Consider the following 19,224-nt stretch of genomic DNA (forward strand, 5'->3'; position numbering starts at 1 on the left):
AAACATGGATCTTAACAAGCCATGTAATGGGTAGAGTAGATAACCGGTGGACGATTAGAGTTACAGAACGGGTACCAAGGGAAGGAGAGCGCAGTCGAGGAAGGCAGAAAATTAGGTGGGGTGATCAAATTAGGAAATTTGCAAGCACAAGTTAGACGAGCCCAAGACAGGGGTAATTAGAGATCGCCTTCGTCGTGCAGTGGAAATAAACATAGGCTGCTGTTGACGAGGATGATAATGATGATAATTATTAGATATTTTTTGCTCAATGACGTCTATTTCACTTCTTTTTTCTTAGTATGACGATGCCTAACAATAACTAGCAGTAAGGACCTGGTAAATCAATGGGAATTGTTTCTCATGGCTTCACTGTTTTTGGCAACAATGGAACTGGCGGTCTTGCTGGCGTTCATCTGTACTCGTGGCATAGTTTGCAGTTCTTAGCAATTTCTTTTACGTTATTTTCAAAAAGAGGACCCCGAGGCTAAGTTCTTGCGTAGCCCTTCAACACTGCGTTGTCACTGTGGTAGTACTGAAGGATGTGAAGAAAGCCTATTCGTGCAGCTTCCAGGATAACTCCTCTAGATCTCCGTAATAAGCATACTAGTAAACTCTTTAGTTACTATATTATGTTAAGTGAGTTATCATTGCACACTATAATGTCTTTTGGTGACTGTAAGTCTCTTGACCTGGCATGCATTTGTGCGAATTCGAACAACTCCAGCAACATTTGCACAAAGTTGAGAGAACTGTCTATGCCAAATCGCCAATGCGCCGACAGCTGAGGTATTGACCGTCTGTAATATCAAGACGTTGCGAGAAGGGCATGACGCGTTATCTCCTTGCAATGGTAATCTGCTCAAGGACTCCTTGCTTTCGGTTTCCTGGTCTGTAAATGGCGTCGTAGTTACACGTCGACAAGCTGCGGCACCATCTTCTACAATTGTGTTTTGAAGCTGTACTGGTGCCGCTAGTTCTTGCTTCTTCAGTTGTTTCGAGACTGTGTTTTTCATCCACTTTTATTTCCCTTCAGTTTATTCTTCCCATATTTCAATTAGAAAATAAATATCGGCGGAAATCAGTTCATGATGACTTTTGCCTTTGTTGCTGTTATAGACACGCTGTATTGCTGAAGAAATTTGGAATTCGGTATGGTCATTGAGACATTTCCATTGCTCGGGTCATATGCGACATACCATGTCTCCGGGAATGGCCGGAGACATGGTATGTCTCCGGCCAATCCCGCTCGCCAGGGTTATTCACGACCCTGACGGCCTGAGACGAGTATGTGACAACGACGCAGTGACGACGATGTAATGACGAAGAAGGAATAACGTCGATGGAGTGACGAAGGTGATATGGCAACGTTAACATCATGACGATGAGGTGACAGTTCTGAGATTGACACAATGATATAACAGCGACAGCATGACGTCGACGGCGTAAGAATACTGGAGGACGATGACATGAAAACAATCTGATGACGACGATGGCGTCCCGACGACGGTAAAAAGAAAATGGTATGCCGAAGCTGCAATGACGACGATGAAAGGACTACGATGGAGTAATGATGACGGTATCACAACGAATGCATAAATACGTCGGTATAACAGCGACGAAATGACGACAATGACAACGGTGCGTAACCATCACTGAATGACGAAAGCATGATTACGATGTAATACAATGAAAGAATGACGTGGATAGAAGGCATAAGGCAGTATGATGACGCTGGCATGATGGCAATTGAATGACGTTTCTTCAATGATGTTGATCGTACCACAACGTGACGACGACGCCACGTCGTCAATGGAAGGACAACGACGGAATGAAATAAGTCAGATGACGACGCTAAAATGGCGACAATGTAACTTATGACAGCATCACCGCCACTAGTATATTCGTAGTTGTCCTTGGTAGTAGAAATAGTAGAAAACTTTGATCACCGGGTGAGCGAAAGAGGACGGACGGACGGACGGACGGACGGACGGACGGACGGACGGACGGACGGACGGATGGATGGATGGATGGATGGATGGATGGATGGATTAGAAGTGTCTTAAGTAGGCAAACAATGCCAATCCTGTAAGCAAGTAATTTTCTTTATGCTTTCTTTGTTTTCATTGTTTGTTGGCTTCATATGATTGCCTTCACCTTTCAGTCTTAGCTTCCTAAGGATGTTTCACGATGACGTACATGAACGTGCGCACAAAGAATATCTGGAGCCTCGGGGAATTCTGCCCAGGTGAGCACGTCAGCCTTCTCGTGGCGAGACATTCGAGCATGTTATAGGATCCATGTGCTTTCGAAGTTCTTAGTGCAGTAACCGTTTCAGGTGTTCGCCGTGTCCTATTGTGATTCATTGGGCCTGATATGTCGGCACATCTACTGAAAGTAGTGAAATGTTGTTGAGCTGTGGCAAGGTAATGGATTGCTGTAGCGCTGTTGTGGATTGTAATAACGCACCGCGTGAACAAATTCTTTCAGTTTTGGGTCCGCTCTACTCTAGTGGGAAAATATACTCTTTGCGCAAGCAACTGCAAGATTATGGTGGCAGTCCAAGATGATATCGTTCCATGATGGTCCCTATCGCTCGCGTCCATATAATAGATTCTTTCTTGCGGCGGCTCTTTGGAGATCACCTTTTCAACGAGTTCGCTCTTTTCTCGCCTTTCTTTTTCGCGTTTGTTAAGATGTACACTGCGAGGAAAGGTGCCACCCGACGGCGTTGGTGTGCTTCTTTGGTGATGTGTGAGCTCGCGATGAGAGTATGGGTTTGATGTCGCAGTATGTCCAAGGCTCGTTAGTATCCGAGAATTCTGCGATATCATTTGTGCATTCTTAACTGGTCAGATGGGTGAGCGCAAACATATGTGTAGGATAGCAAGTGCTAGCTGACCCGCGAGACCTGCCCGTGCCTCTCCGCGGAGCGTTAGAAGACACACAAGTCAGTGGCTGGCACTTTATATAAATTTACTTGCTGGGCAGGTTTTGCTACACTAGCTCGCGAATATTGTCTGCGCTTGAGCGATCCAGTGCTGTGGATTGTTGTGTTTAGTTGTAGAATATTCGTTGTAGAGGTGAGTCGATAAAACTTGCGTTAGGATTAAGTGTGCATTTTATTGTATAGTGTAATGTCTTATTCGAATGAGTTACGTTTTGTGCTGTATAAATGAACTCTTTTAAAGCGAAGCTTCCTTTGCCTACATCACCCCAGCCCGAGAGATTTAGCGTCGCTGAGTACCACTGAGCGCACCTCTGTTCGACGTAATCAGGCAAGAATGTACGACATAAAACCTGTACTTAGATCGTCAGCTGATAACTATTTATAAAGCTTAGGTACTTCATAAAAGCAAGGCGCACAATGTTCACTGGATCGACAGACCGATAGATGGATGGAAAGACTTTATTAAGGTCCACCGGAACGTGCACGGTGTTCAATCGCATATTTTTTATTGCTGTACTCTCTGGCTACTGCATTCTTCGCAAACTATGCCACCGAATGCTCTTGTTTATAAGGCACGCTATGCTGTCCGGCAAAGCAAAGCCGCTAAATTCAGCTTTGTTATCTCACAGGCCTTGAGAAATAAATGGAAAGAGTGAAAGCTTTAAAAAGCGCCTCGGTGTCCTTAAAACTTGCGATTTTAAATGTTTTTGTTGAGTGACTTCAAATAAATTTACGACGTTCGAACTTCTATTTACCGAGAGGCTTTAAATTGTTCGTCAAGTGGCTATTCTTCTGATACTACTTACAAGGTAGAGACCCCCAAAATATGATCGGAAGAATAGTAACATATGCAGAGTTTACAAGTGTTCAACTTGCAGTGAAATGAAAAAAAATATGAACTGACCTTGAGAGGAACGATCAGTCTCCGAGAATTCGTTCGATGAACTGCCGCGCACCACGTCCGCGTGGCCAAACGTCGAGGCCGTGCCCTCACTCTCGTCGCTTTCATCACTGGACAACCTGCATCATGGCAGAAGGAGAAAAGGAAATGCAGTGTTCAGTGGTGTCTTCTATACGCAAACGATAAGGCCGAAAGTACGAATAATCCCTGCTACGTTAGAACGACGAAACCACGTTGTTTTTTCGAGCTATAACTGTATTCTAAGAAAGGTTGCATTCGCAATTACGCTACCCTTTACTTGCTTCACTCGCCTTCCTTTCTGCGTCAATATTACGTGTCCCTACACAACAACAAAGGCATGCTTGATAAGGTTTGTGACAGAACACGGGAATGAAGACCTGTTGAATGTGCTGAAACATGTGTTGTTGAATGAAACGGTGTTTTACAGAATGAATTGTCTGCCAAAGGCAAGAAAATTCGACAGTTTACTATCGGGCCTGTTCTTTTATAAGCCAGATTGATTTAAAAATTGCATTTACAATAGGTGTAATTCGTCCTGTTCAGATGGATTATTCAAAAAGGCAGACGTATACACTTACCAAACAAATCGCAATATCAACTTAGTTGATAAAAACGTTCACAAATGAGCTTGATAGCTGTCCTTTTTAGAGCATATGCTCTAATTGAAAACTCTGTAGCGCCAGAGACATCGATGCGATCGCTCTAGGAAAGAAGACGACATCAGGCGATGGCACGAGCGGCGCGGGGGCTTAATTGGCTGGGAACTGAAGAAATAAACGCTCAGTTGAATTTGAGCTCTGGTACTGGAATAACACCTCGTTGTCTCTCTATCATGTGCTCCAAAATTGGTGACCCCGACGCGATACGAACACGCAAACTTCGGAATCTGCTAATAACGCGCCACACCGATGAATCATGATTTCGTCCGCTTCCGAGATATTCAACCCCAAAATCTACATTGGCGTTCTGGTTAATGTTATCCCGAACGGCTAGAAAGATGGTATTAGCGATAATGTGGACCATAACGCCAACGTGGATTTTTCGGGATTGTAGTCTCAGGATTGCTGCTAAGCAAATATGACGGCAACATTTTTCTGCTTCAATTTAGCAACTACAATAAGCCCTAAGCAAATCGTCAAAAAATATACTGGATTTGGAATTAACTATCATAACACTGCGATTTCTGTGGCACGCAGAGCAAACCCATTTCACAGCCACCGTAGCGCACACATTTCCGCGCAAGTTACCAAACGCGAATAAAGTCCAATAGCATAGTGCTAAACGCATACAGCTTCCAAATGCGCACTTGCGAGCTGGGACGTGAGGTATATTAACTATGGCAGTCTGGACTGAAATTTCTTCTTTCCCTCATACGGTGAGTGCAGAGGAGGTGGCCTTGTTTGAGACCAAATGGTCAAGACGGAAAGACGCAACAAACCTAGCTTCGACCATTTATGTGTTGTTGAATTCATAAAGCAAACGGGACCGACACAGACGTGCAAGTCATTCTACCAAGAGCCAGAAGAGCTGCGCGACAAAGCACACAGACGTTGTATCACAGCGCTTTACTCCTCTTATTTGTGCGCTTCTGACCACCCATGCTGGTTCATCGCAAGGAATGGCAAGTATGTCAGGCGAACTCACATCCAAGAGACGAGGTCTGCGGCAACGAATTTCCAGTTTCATGTAGTTGACCAACGTCGAAAGCACTAGTCCGGGTCATAAGAAACCCTGTTTACCATTTTATTTGACGAGAGGTATGATCCTCCCTACATTACGAGGTGTTTTACTTGACGCTGATGTAGAGTCCAGCTCGTAGCTGGTGCACCTATAGATGCTTCGTACAGAAATTATTGTGACCGCTGTCTTAGGACACTCGCATGTCGAGAAGCTGCGTAAACAAGAATCGTGATAGCACGAGAGCATGACAAGCGTGTCTTGCCTTGAGTGAGAAATAGACTATTGATAATCCGGTAGAATACGGTTCCCGCCAAAAGCAGAAAGATGCACTTGAGGAGAGCAGAATTTGGTGCTAGCTGGTGGTACATATTTGACTACGGCGAAGCGCGATAGATGGGACAAAGGAAGGCGACAGAGATGGCAGAAGCGGTACTAACAACTGCGCACATTTTTTGGAAATTTTCGCTGCAGCAGGACCATGCGTGCAAGCGCCCAAAACACACTGATGCCAGCAATAAAAAGAACAGACAAAAAAGAAAGAACAAAACAAGGCAATAAAGAAAACATTACGTACAACGCGTGCATAATCTCTTCATGAAACGGGGTAACCGGGAAGCATGTATACGCTGTCAATTGCGTACAACTGGCACAAGAGGCCTAAAAAGACAAAATAGATGTAAATGAAGCGGCTTAAGTGTGGCTACCCATGAATCCCCTTCGCTGCTTAACAGTGATCCTGAAACCACACTAACGCACATATAGGATCTAGCATTTTCGATTAACACCAGTTCCAAATGCTTTTGTAGTACATTCGTTTTGCCACAACCATTAACTCCCGCATGGTTCAACCGCGGGTAGCAACCGCAACTTTTCCACTGTAAAGCAAGATTCGAGCCTACTCATTATTTCGAACGCCTAAAGGGCTGTAGCCGCCTTTCGCTCAGGCACTGGCCAGGTTTGTCCAAAGTAAACCGCAGCACAGCTTAAACGAATTCTGTACGCGACACAAGTAGCGCACAGCGCTTACTCATACACATGTTTCTTCGTACAGTAATTGCTTACTTGACTTCGCGTGACGCGTTTGCACAGTAGTGCCAATTTTGCATGCCGCAGCAAATCCAAGATCCACCCCATGCTTCCATGCGATTTTCATTAGGTTGTCGGCAAATTTATGCACACATGGCACAACCACGAATAAGCGCCTCTTCTGCGGGCTTTTTGCGCAGCTGATTAAGCAGCGCATGTGGGAAACCCGCCGGCTGCAACCTTAATACTTGGGGACCGAAGATTGCCATTACCCTTCGAGGACATGACTTGAAAACAGTTGATATGAAATATGGTTTAGTGATTCCCTTGTGATTTCCAAATGCACCTGCACGCATTGTCCTGCTGCAGCTAAATTTTCTAATAAACGCTTAAAGTCTTTAGCAGCGCTTGTACCTCTGTCTCGCCTTCCGTTGTCCTGTCTATCGCATTTCACCGTAGTCAGTTATGCAGAAAGATGTACAAGTGTCAATATGGCGCACTAACGTCATCGTGATCGCCATGTTTGAGTACTAGCACCGTGAGAAACGACGTTACAAGCAAAAAAATTGGAGGACGCTTAGGCTTCGCCTTTAAGAATGGAACGCGATAGCATTCAAAGATCCCTGACTGCGTCTCACACTTTCCAGCAACTGAAGCTTGTGTAACCGTAATGTTTGGGAAACGCTGACAGCGAGCCTTACGCACGAAAGGCCGAGCTTTCTGGTAGAAACGCGGCCTCTTGCGCGGGCCGCGGATGCGAACGTCATCTGGATGGTGTTGCAAGGAACCATGGAGCCTATCAAGGTAGAAACGCAAGGAACCTATCACGCAAGGAACCTATCACGCAAGGAACCTATCAATGGTAGAAACGCCGGGAAATGGGTTTGTTTTTGAGTTTGCGCGTAACAGAATTATGTTTTCTCATATATGGAAAATACAATTCGACGCCATCGTGTCTGTAGGTTGTGTATAAGTCGTACTTTAGGATTTTCTGACACATTTTACTTTGAAAAATTTAATGAGTTCAGTAACGTCTTTGCGCTACGGAGAGGGCCTGCGTTGTTTGGTATATGCGTGGTTTCGAATGAATTATCACGAGATTCTCTGCGACACGGGGCCCTCTCGTGTTCCCATCAACATGTCGTCGTCGTCGTCGAACGCTGTCGTACACCCTCGAGCCCTATCGGGGTCCGCAGACGACAGCTTCAAAAGCGTGCGTTTACAAAACAGCGCAATCGCGGTTCGCTGCACTGAAATATTTGATAGAAAAGCGACGCGACAAAAATATATCGCGCGAAACGAGTGGAACGAATTACGCAAGGAATAAAGGTGGGACGAAGAGAGGCCCAGAAGGACGACTTGGTATATTCGATACCACTTGTTCCAATCCTCAACGTCGGTGCTCTCGTTCATTTGTTTATGGATTATATACCAAGCATAACGGGGAAAGGCAGAACCACTCACAAAGCACAAGTGACAAGAAGTTCACACCACAACGATTCAGGCTACGTCAGGCTACGCTACCAGTCGTTATGGTGTGAGCCTCCCTTTTTGTCCTTTGTGTTTTGTGACTGGTTTTTCCTTCAACTGTCTGCAAACTGGCCCGGATTTCAACCCTTCGGCTCAGGCAGCGCGCAATGGGACGCGCGAGCACTCGGCGATGTAACCGGAGAAGCAACGCTCCGGCGCTGTCGATCGCATTCGTGAGCCACGGAAAGGGCTCCACGGGAGCGCGTCCTCACCTTCGCCTCGGCTCTCGCTGATTAGCTGTCCATTTGCGCGGCAAGCGTGGTCGCCGTAGGAAGCCGTAATGCACTCGCGCAGGCCGGGCACGCGATGCTCCCGAACGCATTATGCGTGGCCCCAGCCTCCGAAGTCAATCCCGCGCGGGGCTCCAATCGAGCGAGCCTAATGGTGCTAATTAAAGGGGCGCACGCGTCGTCGAACTTGCGTGCGCCCGGCGTCTCGACTCGGCGCAGCGCCCACCGCGGAACCACCGTTGTCCACTGCGATTAATTCGCTGCTGCGCGTGCCACTCTACGCGGGGCGCGGAGTAAAGGGACGGTTCCCACTGCCGGCGAAATGCCACTTCTCCGCAGGTGCACGCTGAACATTTTCTCGTCTTCCATCTCTTCGATGTATCTAAGCCGTCATTAAATGCAATGGAGGCCGCGCTAAGTGCGAATACACATGGTTCTTGCAATAGCATCACCAGGGCTGAGCAGAGATGGCATACGAAGCTTACGTTCCGTGGCACTAAACTAGCTCGCAGCCGAAGGAATATAATCTTGACGACGGCAACGCGTTGAATGCCTAGGCTCTCGTGCTGTAATGAAAGCAGCTCCGCGAGGCTCCAAACTTGTACAAATCATCACTAATTAACTCGTCCGAGAGGCGAGGGAAATAGCCATTGATTTAGCCGAGCGGCATGCTGATGAGATGTTCTAACTACGGCTGTGGCCATTGTGTCTACTTCAAGCAAGCGCGTGCCTGTGCCTGTGCGGTGAGTATTAAAAAAGAAAGGCCTCACTGTGCTTGTGACTCTCCTTTTTCTGTACTTTGACATTCTTCTTCCCGCAAACGATCGATGCTGTGTCACAAAGTTATATTTCATTGCCCATGCTTGGAGGTTTAGCACAGTACGTCTAGAATAGGAAAACTAAGGGAGAATAATTATACACTGTTTTTTCTTTGTCAATTAGCGAGAGATCGTAGGCTTTTCATTCTTTCTATTCACTACTTAATGTCCTCCCCCAGCAGTGATGCTTAAGACCTCAATAGGTCTGCCGAAATTTCTACATAACTTTACTCAGGATTTATTATAAAACAGTGTCGGTTTACAGAAAGTAACGGAGATAAGTAGATTTATTAATTAAGAAAGTTAGAAGCGCCACATTATTAGCAGGTTTTATTTTTTTATTCAGTTTCCATATATGTTGAATGTATGGGAACTGCATAAAAGCCGTTGCAGCTAGGTGCTATTTGTAATCCCGGCAGTTTATTTTTTTCGTACTATATAGCGATGCTACCACCATATGTGATCGCCGGCGCCTTGTTAGCCTTGGGTAATGAAAACCCCGCATGGAACTGATCGTGATGAAACACAATACAGTGTCTCCAACTAAATGCATGACCACAACATTTACAAGTTCTGCAAGAATGTTAAAGTGTACAATAACTCAAAAAGGTGCCCGTTGTGCTACGCCGTCCGATGTGCGAAGCAGTCGTACAGGTGTATAAAGGAGCACCAATCACTAAGATCACTTAAAACGTCATGGCAAATATTCTTGGCCAATTGCCTTCAGTGAGCAGAGGTCGCCTTTAAGTTCAGTCCCGTAATCTACATAATTAGCAGCAGCAGCAACAAAAACAAAAAAAACGAAAAGAAAATAGAACACGCACATCAGGAATGTGAGACCTTCCACAGTCAAAACCAAAATTCTAGCGTAGCTCTTCCTTTCAAAAATTTGCAGTAATTTTGTAAATAAACCGCAGGCTTCAAAAACATGTACGCAAATGTGTGGCACCTTTAAAATCTTGTCCACATATTACCATTTCGAGCGCCTCTATAGGAATTTCTCGGAAAGGCGGTGATCCTTCCACACGCGTTTTACTTCGCGAGAATAATGGCCCTAATTTTCTTCCCATGTCCGCTGTATTAGATCTCGGCGGCGTTCATAGCTATTTCGTTACTGTGGGCTGAATTCTAGCATTTTTCGTAAAAACACAATTATGACGATTCCGTTCACTCGCACAGTGGTGAGCCTGTAATTAGTTCCCTCACATAGATCCCTACACATTACCAACTGGTGTACTGTGTAAAGCTACTACGAACCTCTTATAACGCAGTTATATAGCCTCCCCCGCGCACCTATGCAATCCCCTGTTTGCTGGTATGGTATCCCCTGTTTAACAAGCTTGGAATGACAAGAAGAAAATTAAAGCAGTGATTTCTTTGCCCTAGGCGAATAGTGCCAACAGACGTGCTCCTCCTCGAACGTTAAGCACCGATCTAGAAACGGTAATTTGATGTTGTGGATAAGCTCAACCGTGGGACCAAGAACTTCTACACATTCCCTAAATACTTTTAAAAATCCGTAGTTTTCTTGGAGTCATTATCGCAAGAACAAAACACTAGGTAGCCATCTACGTATGGAAAGGTATGCACAACCGATTCCTTAAGAGTGTTTTGTAGCTTTCTATTGACGCGACTTAGATAAATATGACTCAGAACTGGCGCGACTTCCGAACCAATGCAAACCCGCGATTTTTGTACATACATAGAACTACCCCATTTTACAAACGTATTCTCTAGGTAAAACAAGAAAAGCACTAAAAATGATTCCAAAGGCATCCCACAGTCCTGAGTAAACCGGAACTCATCATCGTAGAGCGTCACTGCTTCTTTAACACTACACATTAGTTCCGTTTACGCAACCGAATAACAGAGATCTTTTACATCAACACATATTGCCGAGCATTTACCTGGATTATTTTCGGTTATGAAGACTACAATTTCTTCTGAATGTCTTATCAAGAAGGGGCCTTCAAGACAAACTGAAGATAGCACATTATACAAAGAGGTTGAGGCAGTGTACTGCCACGTTCCTTTTTCAGAAATAATAGCTCGAAAAGGAACTTCCGGCTTGTGTGTATTAGCGCTAAACAATATGTCGAGGTGCAGTCCCTTGGATTGCTTTCTCCAGACGCGAGGCGCTCAAGACCAAATTGCTCAAGGAATTCAATTGCGGTTTTCTTAGTTCTTTTTAAGTTGGTCTTTTTTTGAAACAAAATTTTTGTCAATAGCAGTTATAGCTCTTTGTGTGTACAATTCCTCAGGAACAACAACAAAGAAACCTTCTTTGTCCGCAGTAACCAACCATAGCGGATGCTTGACGTTCCCTGTTTGGCTTCGCTACCTCTTGATATGTTTAACTGATGTCTTTAGACATTCTCATGTTCATATGCTGCGGTATTTGCAGTCACCTGTATATATGTTCATAGTTTCAATAAAAATTTAGTTGAGAGTCCTCTCTGCTTCTAGCCCCTCCCCCTCCCCACCTAACCTCTCATTGCCAGAGTTTTGTCACCCACATCATTTGAGGTTTATTTTGACTTGCGAAAGGATAGAAAGTGGGGCGAGTTGGTATAGGGTAACATTATCTTGAATTGTAGCGTGAAGTGACACAGACAGAGACTAGAAACTTCCAAAGACTAGGCTTTTGAAGACTCCGAAGGGGGCTCCTGTGCACGCAGTCCACGTGCTTTGTTCACGTTTCCTATCACATAGGAAGACGGCGTTCCATCTACCCGGCCATTCTCGTTCATGATGGCGGCCTTGTTCAGCTTTTCCTAGGCCGTTTGAGATCTTTCTTTTTCCGCCTTCCACGCATCACGCTCCATATTTAGCTCATGTTTGAGCTATTTAACCTGCTTCACAAGCTCCTTCTTGAAATCTTCCACTTTCTTTAGTCTAGCATCGACATCACAGTGTCTGCCGAATGACTTGATTTCCTCTGCATTTACTTCCTTCCCCTCGTCTACCTAGAAGGACCCACAGCTCACTGCACGATTTACCGTCTTTCTCGCCATGTGTTGCACTTAGCTTTTTCTAGTGCAACCGCCGAAGCTTGCAGAGCACGTGCCTACTAGGAAAGGCTGATATGCATAGAACCTAAATCCTTAAACTGACACAAAGTAATTATAATCAATGTTTTAAAAGTAATAAATGCCACACAGACTTAAGGTATGAAACGTGTTGGCACGTGTACAAATACGCGGCCACCCTTTCGCTGTCTTACAAAAGCAACATTCCTAATACCAATGCGCACACACTAAAACCACTAATAGCTAATGGTCTTGCCACTTCCAAACTAGTCTTTAAAGCCTATAAAGACTTAGCGTCCCCCACGGTTGCACGTGTCGAAACAAGTGGCACGAAAGAATGCTCTGACTATCATTCAAAACCAAGTATTCACGAAACACACTCGCACGCACGAAAAAAGAAGGAAAGAAATAGAAAACTAGTAAATTACTATTTGAAGGCTGAAAAATAAGCAAATAAAAATATACAATCAAGCTCAAGGCATGTATAATAAACTGATGTTTTCGTCCCCATTATGGAGCCCTGGGAAAACACGTCCGCCTAACACAAGCGTGACAGCAAATTATTGAAAGGTATCTGTGTAGCGCAACAAAACAGGGACGCAAGAAGAAACGAAGACGAAGACAAGCGCTAGCTATCAACAACGAAAATTTACTTCCGGTATCGGTCATACTTCCTTGTTTTGTTGCGCTATACGGATACCTTTCAATGATGAGCGACCAAGAAGCCCATATCGCCGCCCTCGTCGCCGCAAAGTCCTCGCCTTGGCGGTATGTGCGATGGCGATTGCCATGTGGTGGTATTGCAAGAAAGCCTAAACAACCGTCGTGGCGCTATGAAGGATGCGCCGAGTGTTTCGCTGGCCGGAGTGTGCTCAAAGGTATTCAGTGAGGAAAGCACGGAACACGGGATAGCAGCAGACGATAAAATGCCGAGACAAAGCCACGTATGTGAACACACGTGCAGCCTGGGCACACCACTTCCTCGGTTCAAATACAGAAGACTGGGCAATGTTACGCACGAGCGCCGCTTACTCTTAACAACGCAACGGCGCAATACCGTTACTGTAGCGCTATGTCTCTACACACTCGGCGAAGTCGTTTGCCACGCCTATTCTGGGCGCTTTCACGTGCGTATCTCCTGTTTCGGACATTATCTGCACATCCACCGTCGATTACGAACAGTGCAGATGCGGCACATTCTCACGCCAATTGTTACCTTTCTTTCGAAGACGTGAAAGGATAAATATTTTTCAGTAACTTACTTACACTGAGTGGAACGATAAAGAAATGAAAGAATGCATCGACGGTTTGGCCAAGTAACTCCTTTTTCGGCCACCTATAGGTAACGTCCAAGTGATGATAACCAAATAGTGAACGTAGATAAGGCAATGAAATTGGAGTCATGCCGACGGCTGAATTTTTTGTCTTGATACCATTAGCTCATTCATCTAAGGGTATCGCGAGAGCTTGTGGAGCCGCCCTAATTTCAGACACTCCAGCCGTCCTGCGCAGCACTCCTGGTACAATTTACGAACAGTCATTTTCCCTCCGAATAGAGTGAAAGCCCGCCTAACAGCCCGCTAGTTAAGCCGTCTAGACTACGATTGAAGCAACGTGGTTTCGGAGGCCTGGCATTGTCATGTTCTGGCTGTCATAGAGCACTACTTTCACGGGCTCAGTTTCATGACGAAAGCGCCAACTGTTCTCGCGCCGTTGTTCTGTAGATCACCAGTAATGAAAGAATTGGTTCACGTGCTAACGGACGACTTGTTTTTTTGAAAACTGAGTTTGTGCACTAGCTATCAATAGTATATAAAGGGACAACGGAGCGCCCGTCCATGTTGCTTGTGTTCCTTTATCCCTTTGCACGGCACAAACTAACTTTTCACGACCAACGATTCCAAGTAACGGGCACCCGCGCCTAATTTATTCCGCCACCTCATGGAGCTACCTCGCGCTGCGCACACCGTTCCTTACAACCAGTCAACGCTGGGGAGCCACGTCTTGCAGTGGCTTCGTTGGCGCTTGGATTTACGTAGTTCGATGGTTTTTGACCGCAACTGTGCCAACTCTTCTGTATATAGGGTCAGTATTGAATGAAACACGTGTTTTAATCCTCACAAACAAACACGCCGTGGTATACGGCTGCTAATGCGTAGTTTCAGCTCATATTTACGTTTGGTTGTCCCTTCATGTTCTTTATTTGCGACCCGTCGCGAGGAGCCTCACGTGCAGCTTCGTGCGAGCGAATGCTGTTGACGCGCAGCGCGCGCAGTAATAACTTTTCCTGGCCGAGCTTATTGCGTATCTTCCACGGCGTTGACTGGTAAATATGGAACGGAGTATAGGATTTAAGCACACTGTAGAACGAGCCCATGGCAGAAACTGGCTTGCCAGCTGTCTATATGTAAAGCTTATGCTGAAGCATATAGTAAGAAAAATTCAGTTTTTCCAGTATGCCATTCTTACATTGCCTGTGTTACCCTGTTACATAATAGCGATGGTTACTTTTGTTTACATGCCTGCCTTACGGTCCAATAGGCACTTACTATCGAAGTTTGCTGCATGTAGGACCTCTTGCAGAAAGGCTGACGACAAGCTAATAATTATACTGTAATACTGTGTGAAATGCATAAATACACGAAGTAAGTTGCACGGGGCCCCGATATACCTACTGTTTGGCTACTGGTTAGTCAGAAGGCGGTGACCATGATGGTTTAACAATAGACGGTATTATTCTGGCAGTCAGTGTCGGCCACTGTTCACGGTGAGCATCGCTCTCTTCGCACAAAACACATTAACACTGCCACATCAGTACGGAGTCCGGCCTACGAGCGAGAGGGCACAAGGCCTCTATTCGAACTATTCTTCTTAATTTTCCTTATACCAGGTAGTCTGCAGGTGTTTGAAGAAGTTCCCTGCTGCTCGCAAATTTTGAAGAAATATATTTTGCTGCACTGAAACAGTGGCACGGCCAGACATTGCACAGCGTCCACATAGTACTTTGCACACAATGGAGAATACGTGCGCCCTGTCACAAATCCTAAGCGCACGAACGGCACATTATGTAGGCACTGTATAAAATGGCTTGACACTTTGTCTGCTTCATGCTGAGCTACTGGACTGCTTTGACCACTCGCTTTATTCTAAGTTCACTGCACTACGTGACGCGTGCGCTTGAAAGGATGTTCTACATGCGCCGCCAAGGCCGTCAGTGGCGCTGGCCAGCACTCCCGCAGCTAATCTTCAACCCGTACTCAAATACTAAAAAAAGAGGACGGGAGCACGATATCCGCGGGAGCTTTATTAGTGAAGCACCACATGCCTAATGACGAAGTTGTGGGGATTAGGGTTGCCAACCGTCCCGAACTTAGCGGGAAGTTCCCCGTACTTCAGTAGAAGTCCAGGGTCCCGACTTGACCCAGTAAGTGCGGCCAATTGTGCCAAATTTTGCATTTTTTTCTGCTGAATAACAACGAGTAAACGGTATTACATTTTTTTTACGTAATTGCTCGGTTGCACATTCCTTCTTTCGCTGCATTGCCCTAAACATAAAACTGGTAAGTGATGGTTCCAGTTTTGTCTTACGCCCTAACCATTCACAGTAACTCATCTGTATTTCTAGGCTTGTTAGTTAACGCGGTAAATATTGCAGCTTTCTTCCTTTAAATCGGTATATCTCATGGTATCTTTATTTCATCTGGATCAGCGTACACTGGAATGTAAGTCAGCGTAGATGCGTGCTTCCCTAATTCCAGGTCTTGTCAAGCTGGGCTGGTCCTTCTTGACTGCACTTATCAACATCATAATTGAGTTTTCGTTCCCACGACGTCAACTCATAAACATAGACAAATTTGTCGGTCGACCTTCTGTACATAGAGAGAAATGACATATTATTGCACATGTCTTGCGAAAGAGTTACCAAGCCATATACTGCGTGTGATCTGTACTGTGTGTTATGCTGTATTCCTTGACATTTCTAATCTTGCTTTTTCTTTCCTCTCCCCTCTCCTTCTTCCTATCTTCCATTTCTGTCTCCACTCTGAAGAGTAGGCAGTCGTTGTGCCACCTCCGGTGGCAGTTGCCAGCCTGCTCCTCATTTTCCCTTTCCTGTCAAGTGTATATGAGTTTTCAAATACAACAACAACAACAACAACAATAATAATAATAATAATAATAATAATAATAATAATAATAATAATAATAATAATAATAATAATAATAATAAACTTTCCTAAAAGCCACACATGTTCAACGAGCGCGATGCCAAGGTAAAGTACACAACTTCACAATAGCTCTAAAGCACAACAACGGCAGCCTACCATTTTTGAACACTGCGCTAAATTGCATTGAGTGCATAGAGAGCTCGCCGCAAATCTTTGAGGCGCGACAGAAACGAAAGACGCGTGATGCATTTCTACGCGCACTACAAACAGTGCTGTACGTCCAAAAGCGCTTGGACAGAAATCCGGTCAGAGCTTCACAGACGCGCTTTATTGCCCCCCTCCTCGCGCACGCCGCTGCAGCGAAGGGCCACGGCAGTCGCCTGCTGGTTATCTCGGGCCGAGACGGTTCGTGCCGCGGCCACGCTCTGCGTTCTATTTAATTCCGAGTGTGCCCAGCGGAGTCGCTCCAATGGATGGTAGAATTAATTAAGCACGGGCTCCCAGGGGGGCATAGGCGAAAGAAAGCAAAGAGCGGACTGCACCCGGCTTCTCCCCCTCCCCCCCCTCTCTCTGAATGAAATCTATCGCCCTGTGCGCGCCGAACAATTTGAGAGCTAACACTGCGCACGCTCGCGCAATGCCACTTCAGTTTTAATGACTGGGCCGTTTCTGGCCGGCTGGTTGGAAACCGTTCCAGCGAAATCAAATACACGTGCGCGCGGAGGTGCTCAACTGGGAACTAGAGGGGCTTTGGGGCCTGACGCGCTCTTTTATTTTGTCTTAGAACGATAAAGTGCTTAATGGAGAGGCGTAACAGGAGGTGCGAGAGGAGACAAGAAGAAAGCAAGACGGACAGACAAGCAGTTCCGCCCTGGCGGAAGCGTACAGCCTGCGCGAGCCAACATTTCTGCCGCATTCCAGCACCGTGGCGCAGCGCGTGCGCCACACTAAGCGAGGGCGCGCGCGCGCGAAATGGTGACCGGGACATTGCGGCCTCTGCCTGTTTTGTACGGCTCGGGACAAAAAGCGCGTGGTCTACGCAACTCAATACAGCGAAGGCAGGCTATCGGGACTGCTGCGTGTTATATAAGGCGTCGCTGCCTACCGCAGCGCGTCACCGTTTTCGTCGACGTGCACAAGCCCCAGATGAGACTGCGCTCGATTATGTAACCGCGCTACGAGGTCTCGTAGGAGCTTGCAACTTCGGTGACTTGGCGGACGACATGATGCGCGACCAGCTTATAGAAAAAACTACTAGCGAATACTTGCGTGAACGTCTTTTACTGGAAGAGTCTCTTACGCTTTCTCGGGCCCTTACCAATGCGAGACAGCATGATCAGGCGAATAGAGAAGCGAGTGAACTTGCACGACATGAAGCACAAGTGCATCACGTTAAAAACACAAACACGTCAAATATGAGAGAAAAGAACTGCGGCACCTGCACGTGCTATAAGACGCCAACTGAAAGTCGTCGAGTTATGAAAGAGCAAGAATGTTATCGTTGTGGCTCTTTGGACCATCTGGCGAAGAGCCCTCACTGCAAAGCTAAGACTCATAAGTGTCGCAGATGTGGAACGACTGGCCATATGGAAAAGGTGTGCAAGTCTTCCCGAAAGTCTGAAAAGAAAATTCAGCATGTCACGGAAGGTGACGCAGATACAGCTGACACGGACGATCACATAAGTGTTCGTCACATCTGGAGTCGTAAGAAGGGAACTTATGCAGTGTTGGAAATTGAAGGAATTTCCGTGTCGTTCCTGATTTACACTGGATCATCGGTTTCAAACCTAGCCGAAGAACTTTACCGACGCCATTTCGATACTGTATTTCTTCTGACATCAACATCCGTCCAGCTCCTCGATTATTCTAAGTCAGCAATTCCTATAAAAGGATGTTTCATTGCTCCAGTTTCATTTCATGGCCGATGCACTTCTGTCCTTCTGTACGTTGTGTCGGGAGGAACAACAATTCTTGGTTTAGATGGTATCGCGGCTCTGGATATGAAGATTCAAAGGTCACCTCTCAGGTGTCTGCTAATGACGCAAGAAACTCCTGTGCTCCCTCCTGAATTACGTTCCGAGTTCGAGCACTTGTTTGAAAAGCAGCTAGGGACTGTCAAAGGTTTCTCTCACAAGGTCAGAGTTCGCGCATCTGTTCAACCACTGGCTAGCAAACTGAGACGACTACCACTCGTCATTCATGAGCAAGTCTCGGCAGAAGTGCAAAAATTAGAAGCTCAGGACATCATTGAGCGCGTCGATTCTTCAGAGTGGGTCTCGCCAATTGTCGTAGCCAGAAAAAAGGATGGCTCGATTCGCATGTGCGTAGACCTACGAGCGCCAAATAAAGCTATAGTAGTGGACATTTTTCCCCTGCCACAAATTGAGGAACTTTTGAACAGCTTGGCTGGTGCACAGCGATTCTCCAAGCTAGATTTAGCTTCTGCATACCATCAGTTACCACTTAGTCCAGAGAGTCGTGATCTTACGACGTTTATAACCCACGACGGACTATTTCGCTTTAAGAGAGTGTGCTTCGGACTGGCATCGGCACAGTCAGCGTTTCAGAAGATGATGCATATGATCCTCCAAGGATGCAAATGCGTCTTGTTTTACATTGACGACATAATCGTGTACGGACGCTCCAGAGAGGGTCACTTGGTCAATTTGCGCACTGTTTAAAAACGGCTCTTTGACGCTGGCCTCAGGATCAACTATAAATGTGTTTTTGACGTCACTGAGTTGACTTTCCTAGGCCATGTTGTCAGCGCCAAAGGGTTATTCCCACTGATGTCATCTATCGCGGCGATAACCAAGGCACCATCACCTACAAATATTAATGAACTACGCTCGCTGCTGGGACTCGCAGGCTTCTAC

The 19,224-nt window shown here is 46.0% G+C and overlaps 1 protein-coding gene across 1 annotated transcript in view; it reads right to left on the reverse strand.

The window, feature by feature from the left end:
• Nucleotides 1-19,224, reverse strand: part of LOC142583408 (cell adhesion molecule Dscam1-like) — a 680,687-nt gene that overhangs the window by 78,068 nt on the left and 583,395 nt on the right. The window contains exon 37 of the mRNA XM_075693861.1: nt 3,852-3,967. Coding sequence (XP_075549976.1) covers nt 3,852-3,967 — 116 coding nt within the window. The remainder of the gene's footprint in view (nt 1-3,851; nt 3,968-19,224) is intronic.

This window comes from Dermacentor variabilis, chromosome 5 (genome assembly GCF_050947875.1).
Source record: "Dermacentor variabilis isolate Ectoservices chromosome 5, ASM5094787v1, whole genome shotgun sequence".
Classification (NCBI taxonomy): domain Eukaryota; kingdom Metazoa; phylum Arthropoda; class Arachnida; order Ixodida; family Ixodidae; genus Dermacentor; species Dermacentor variabilis.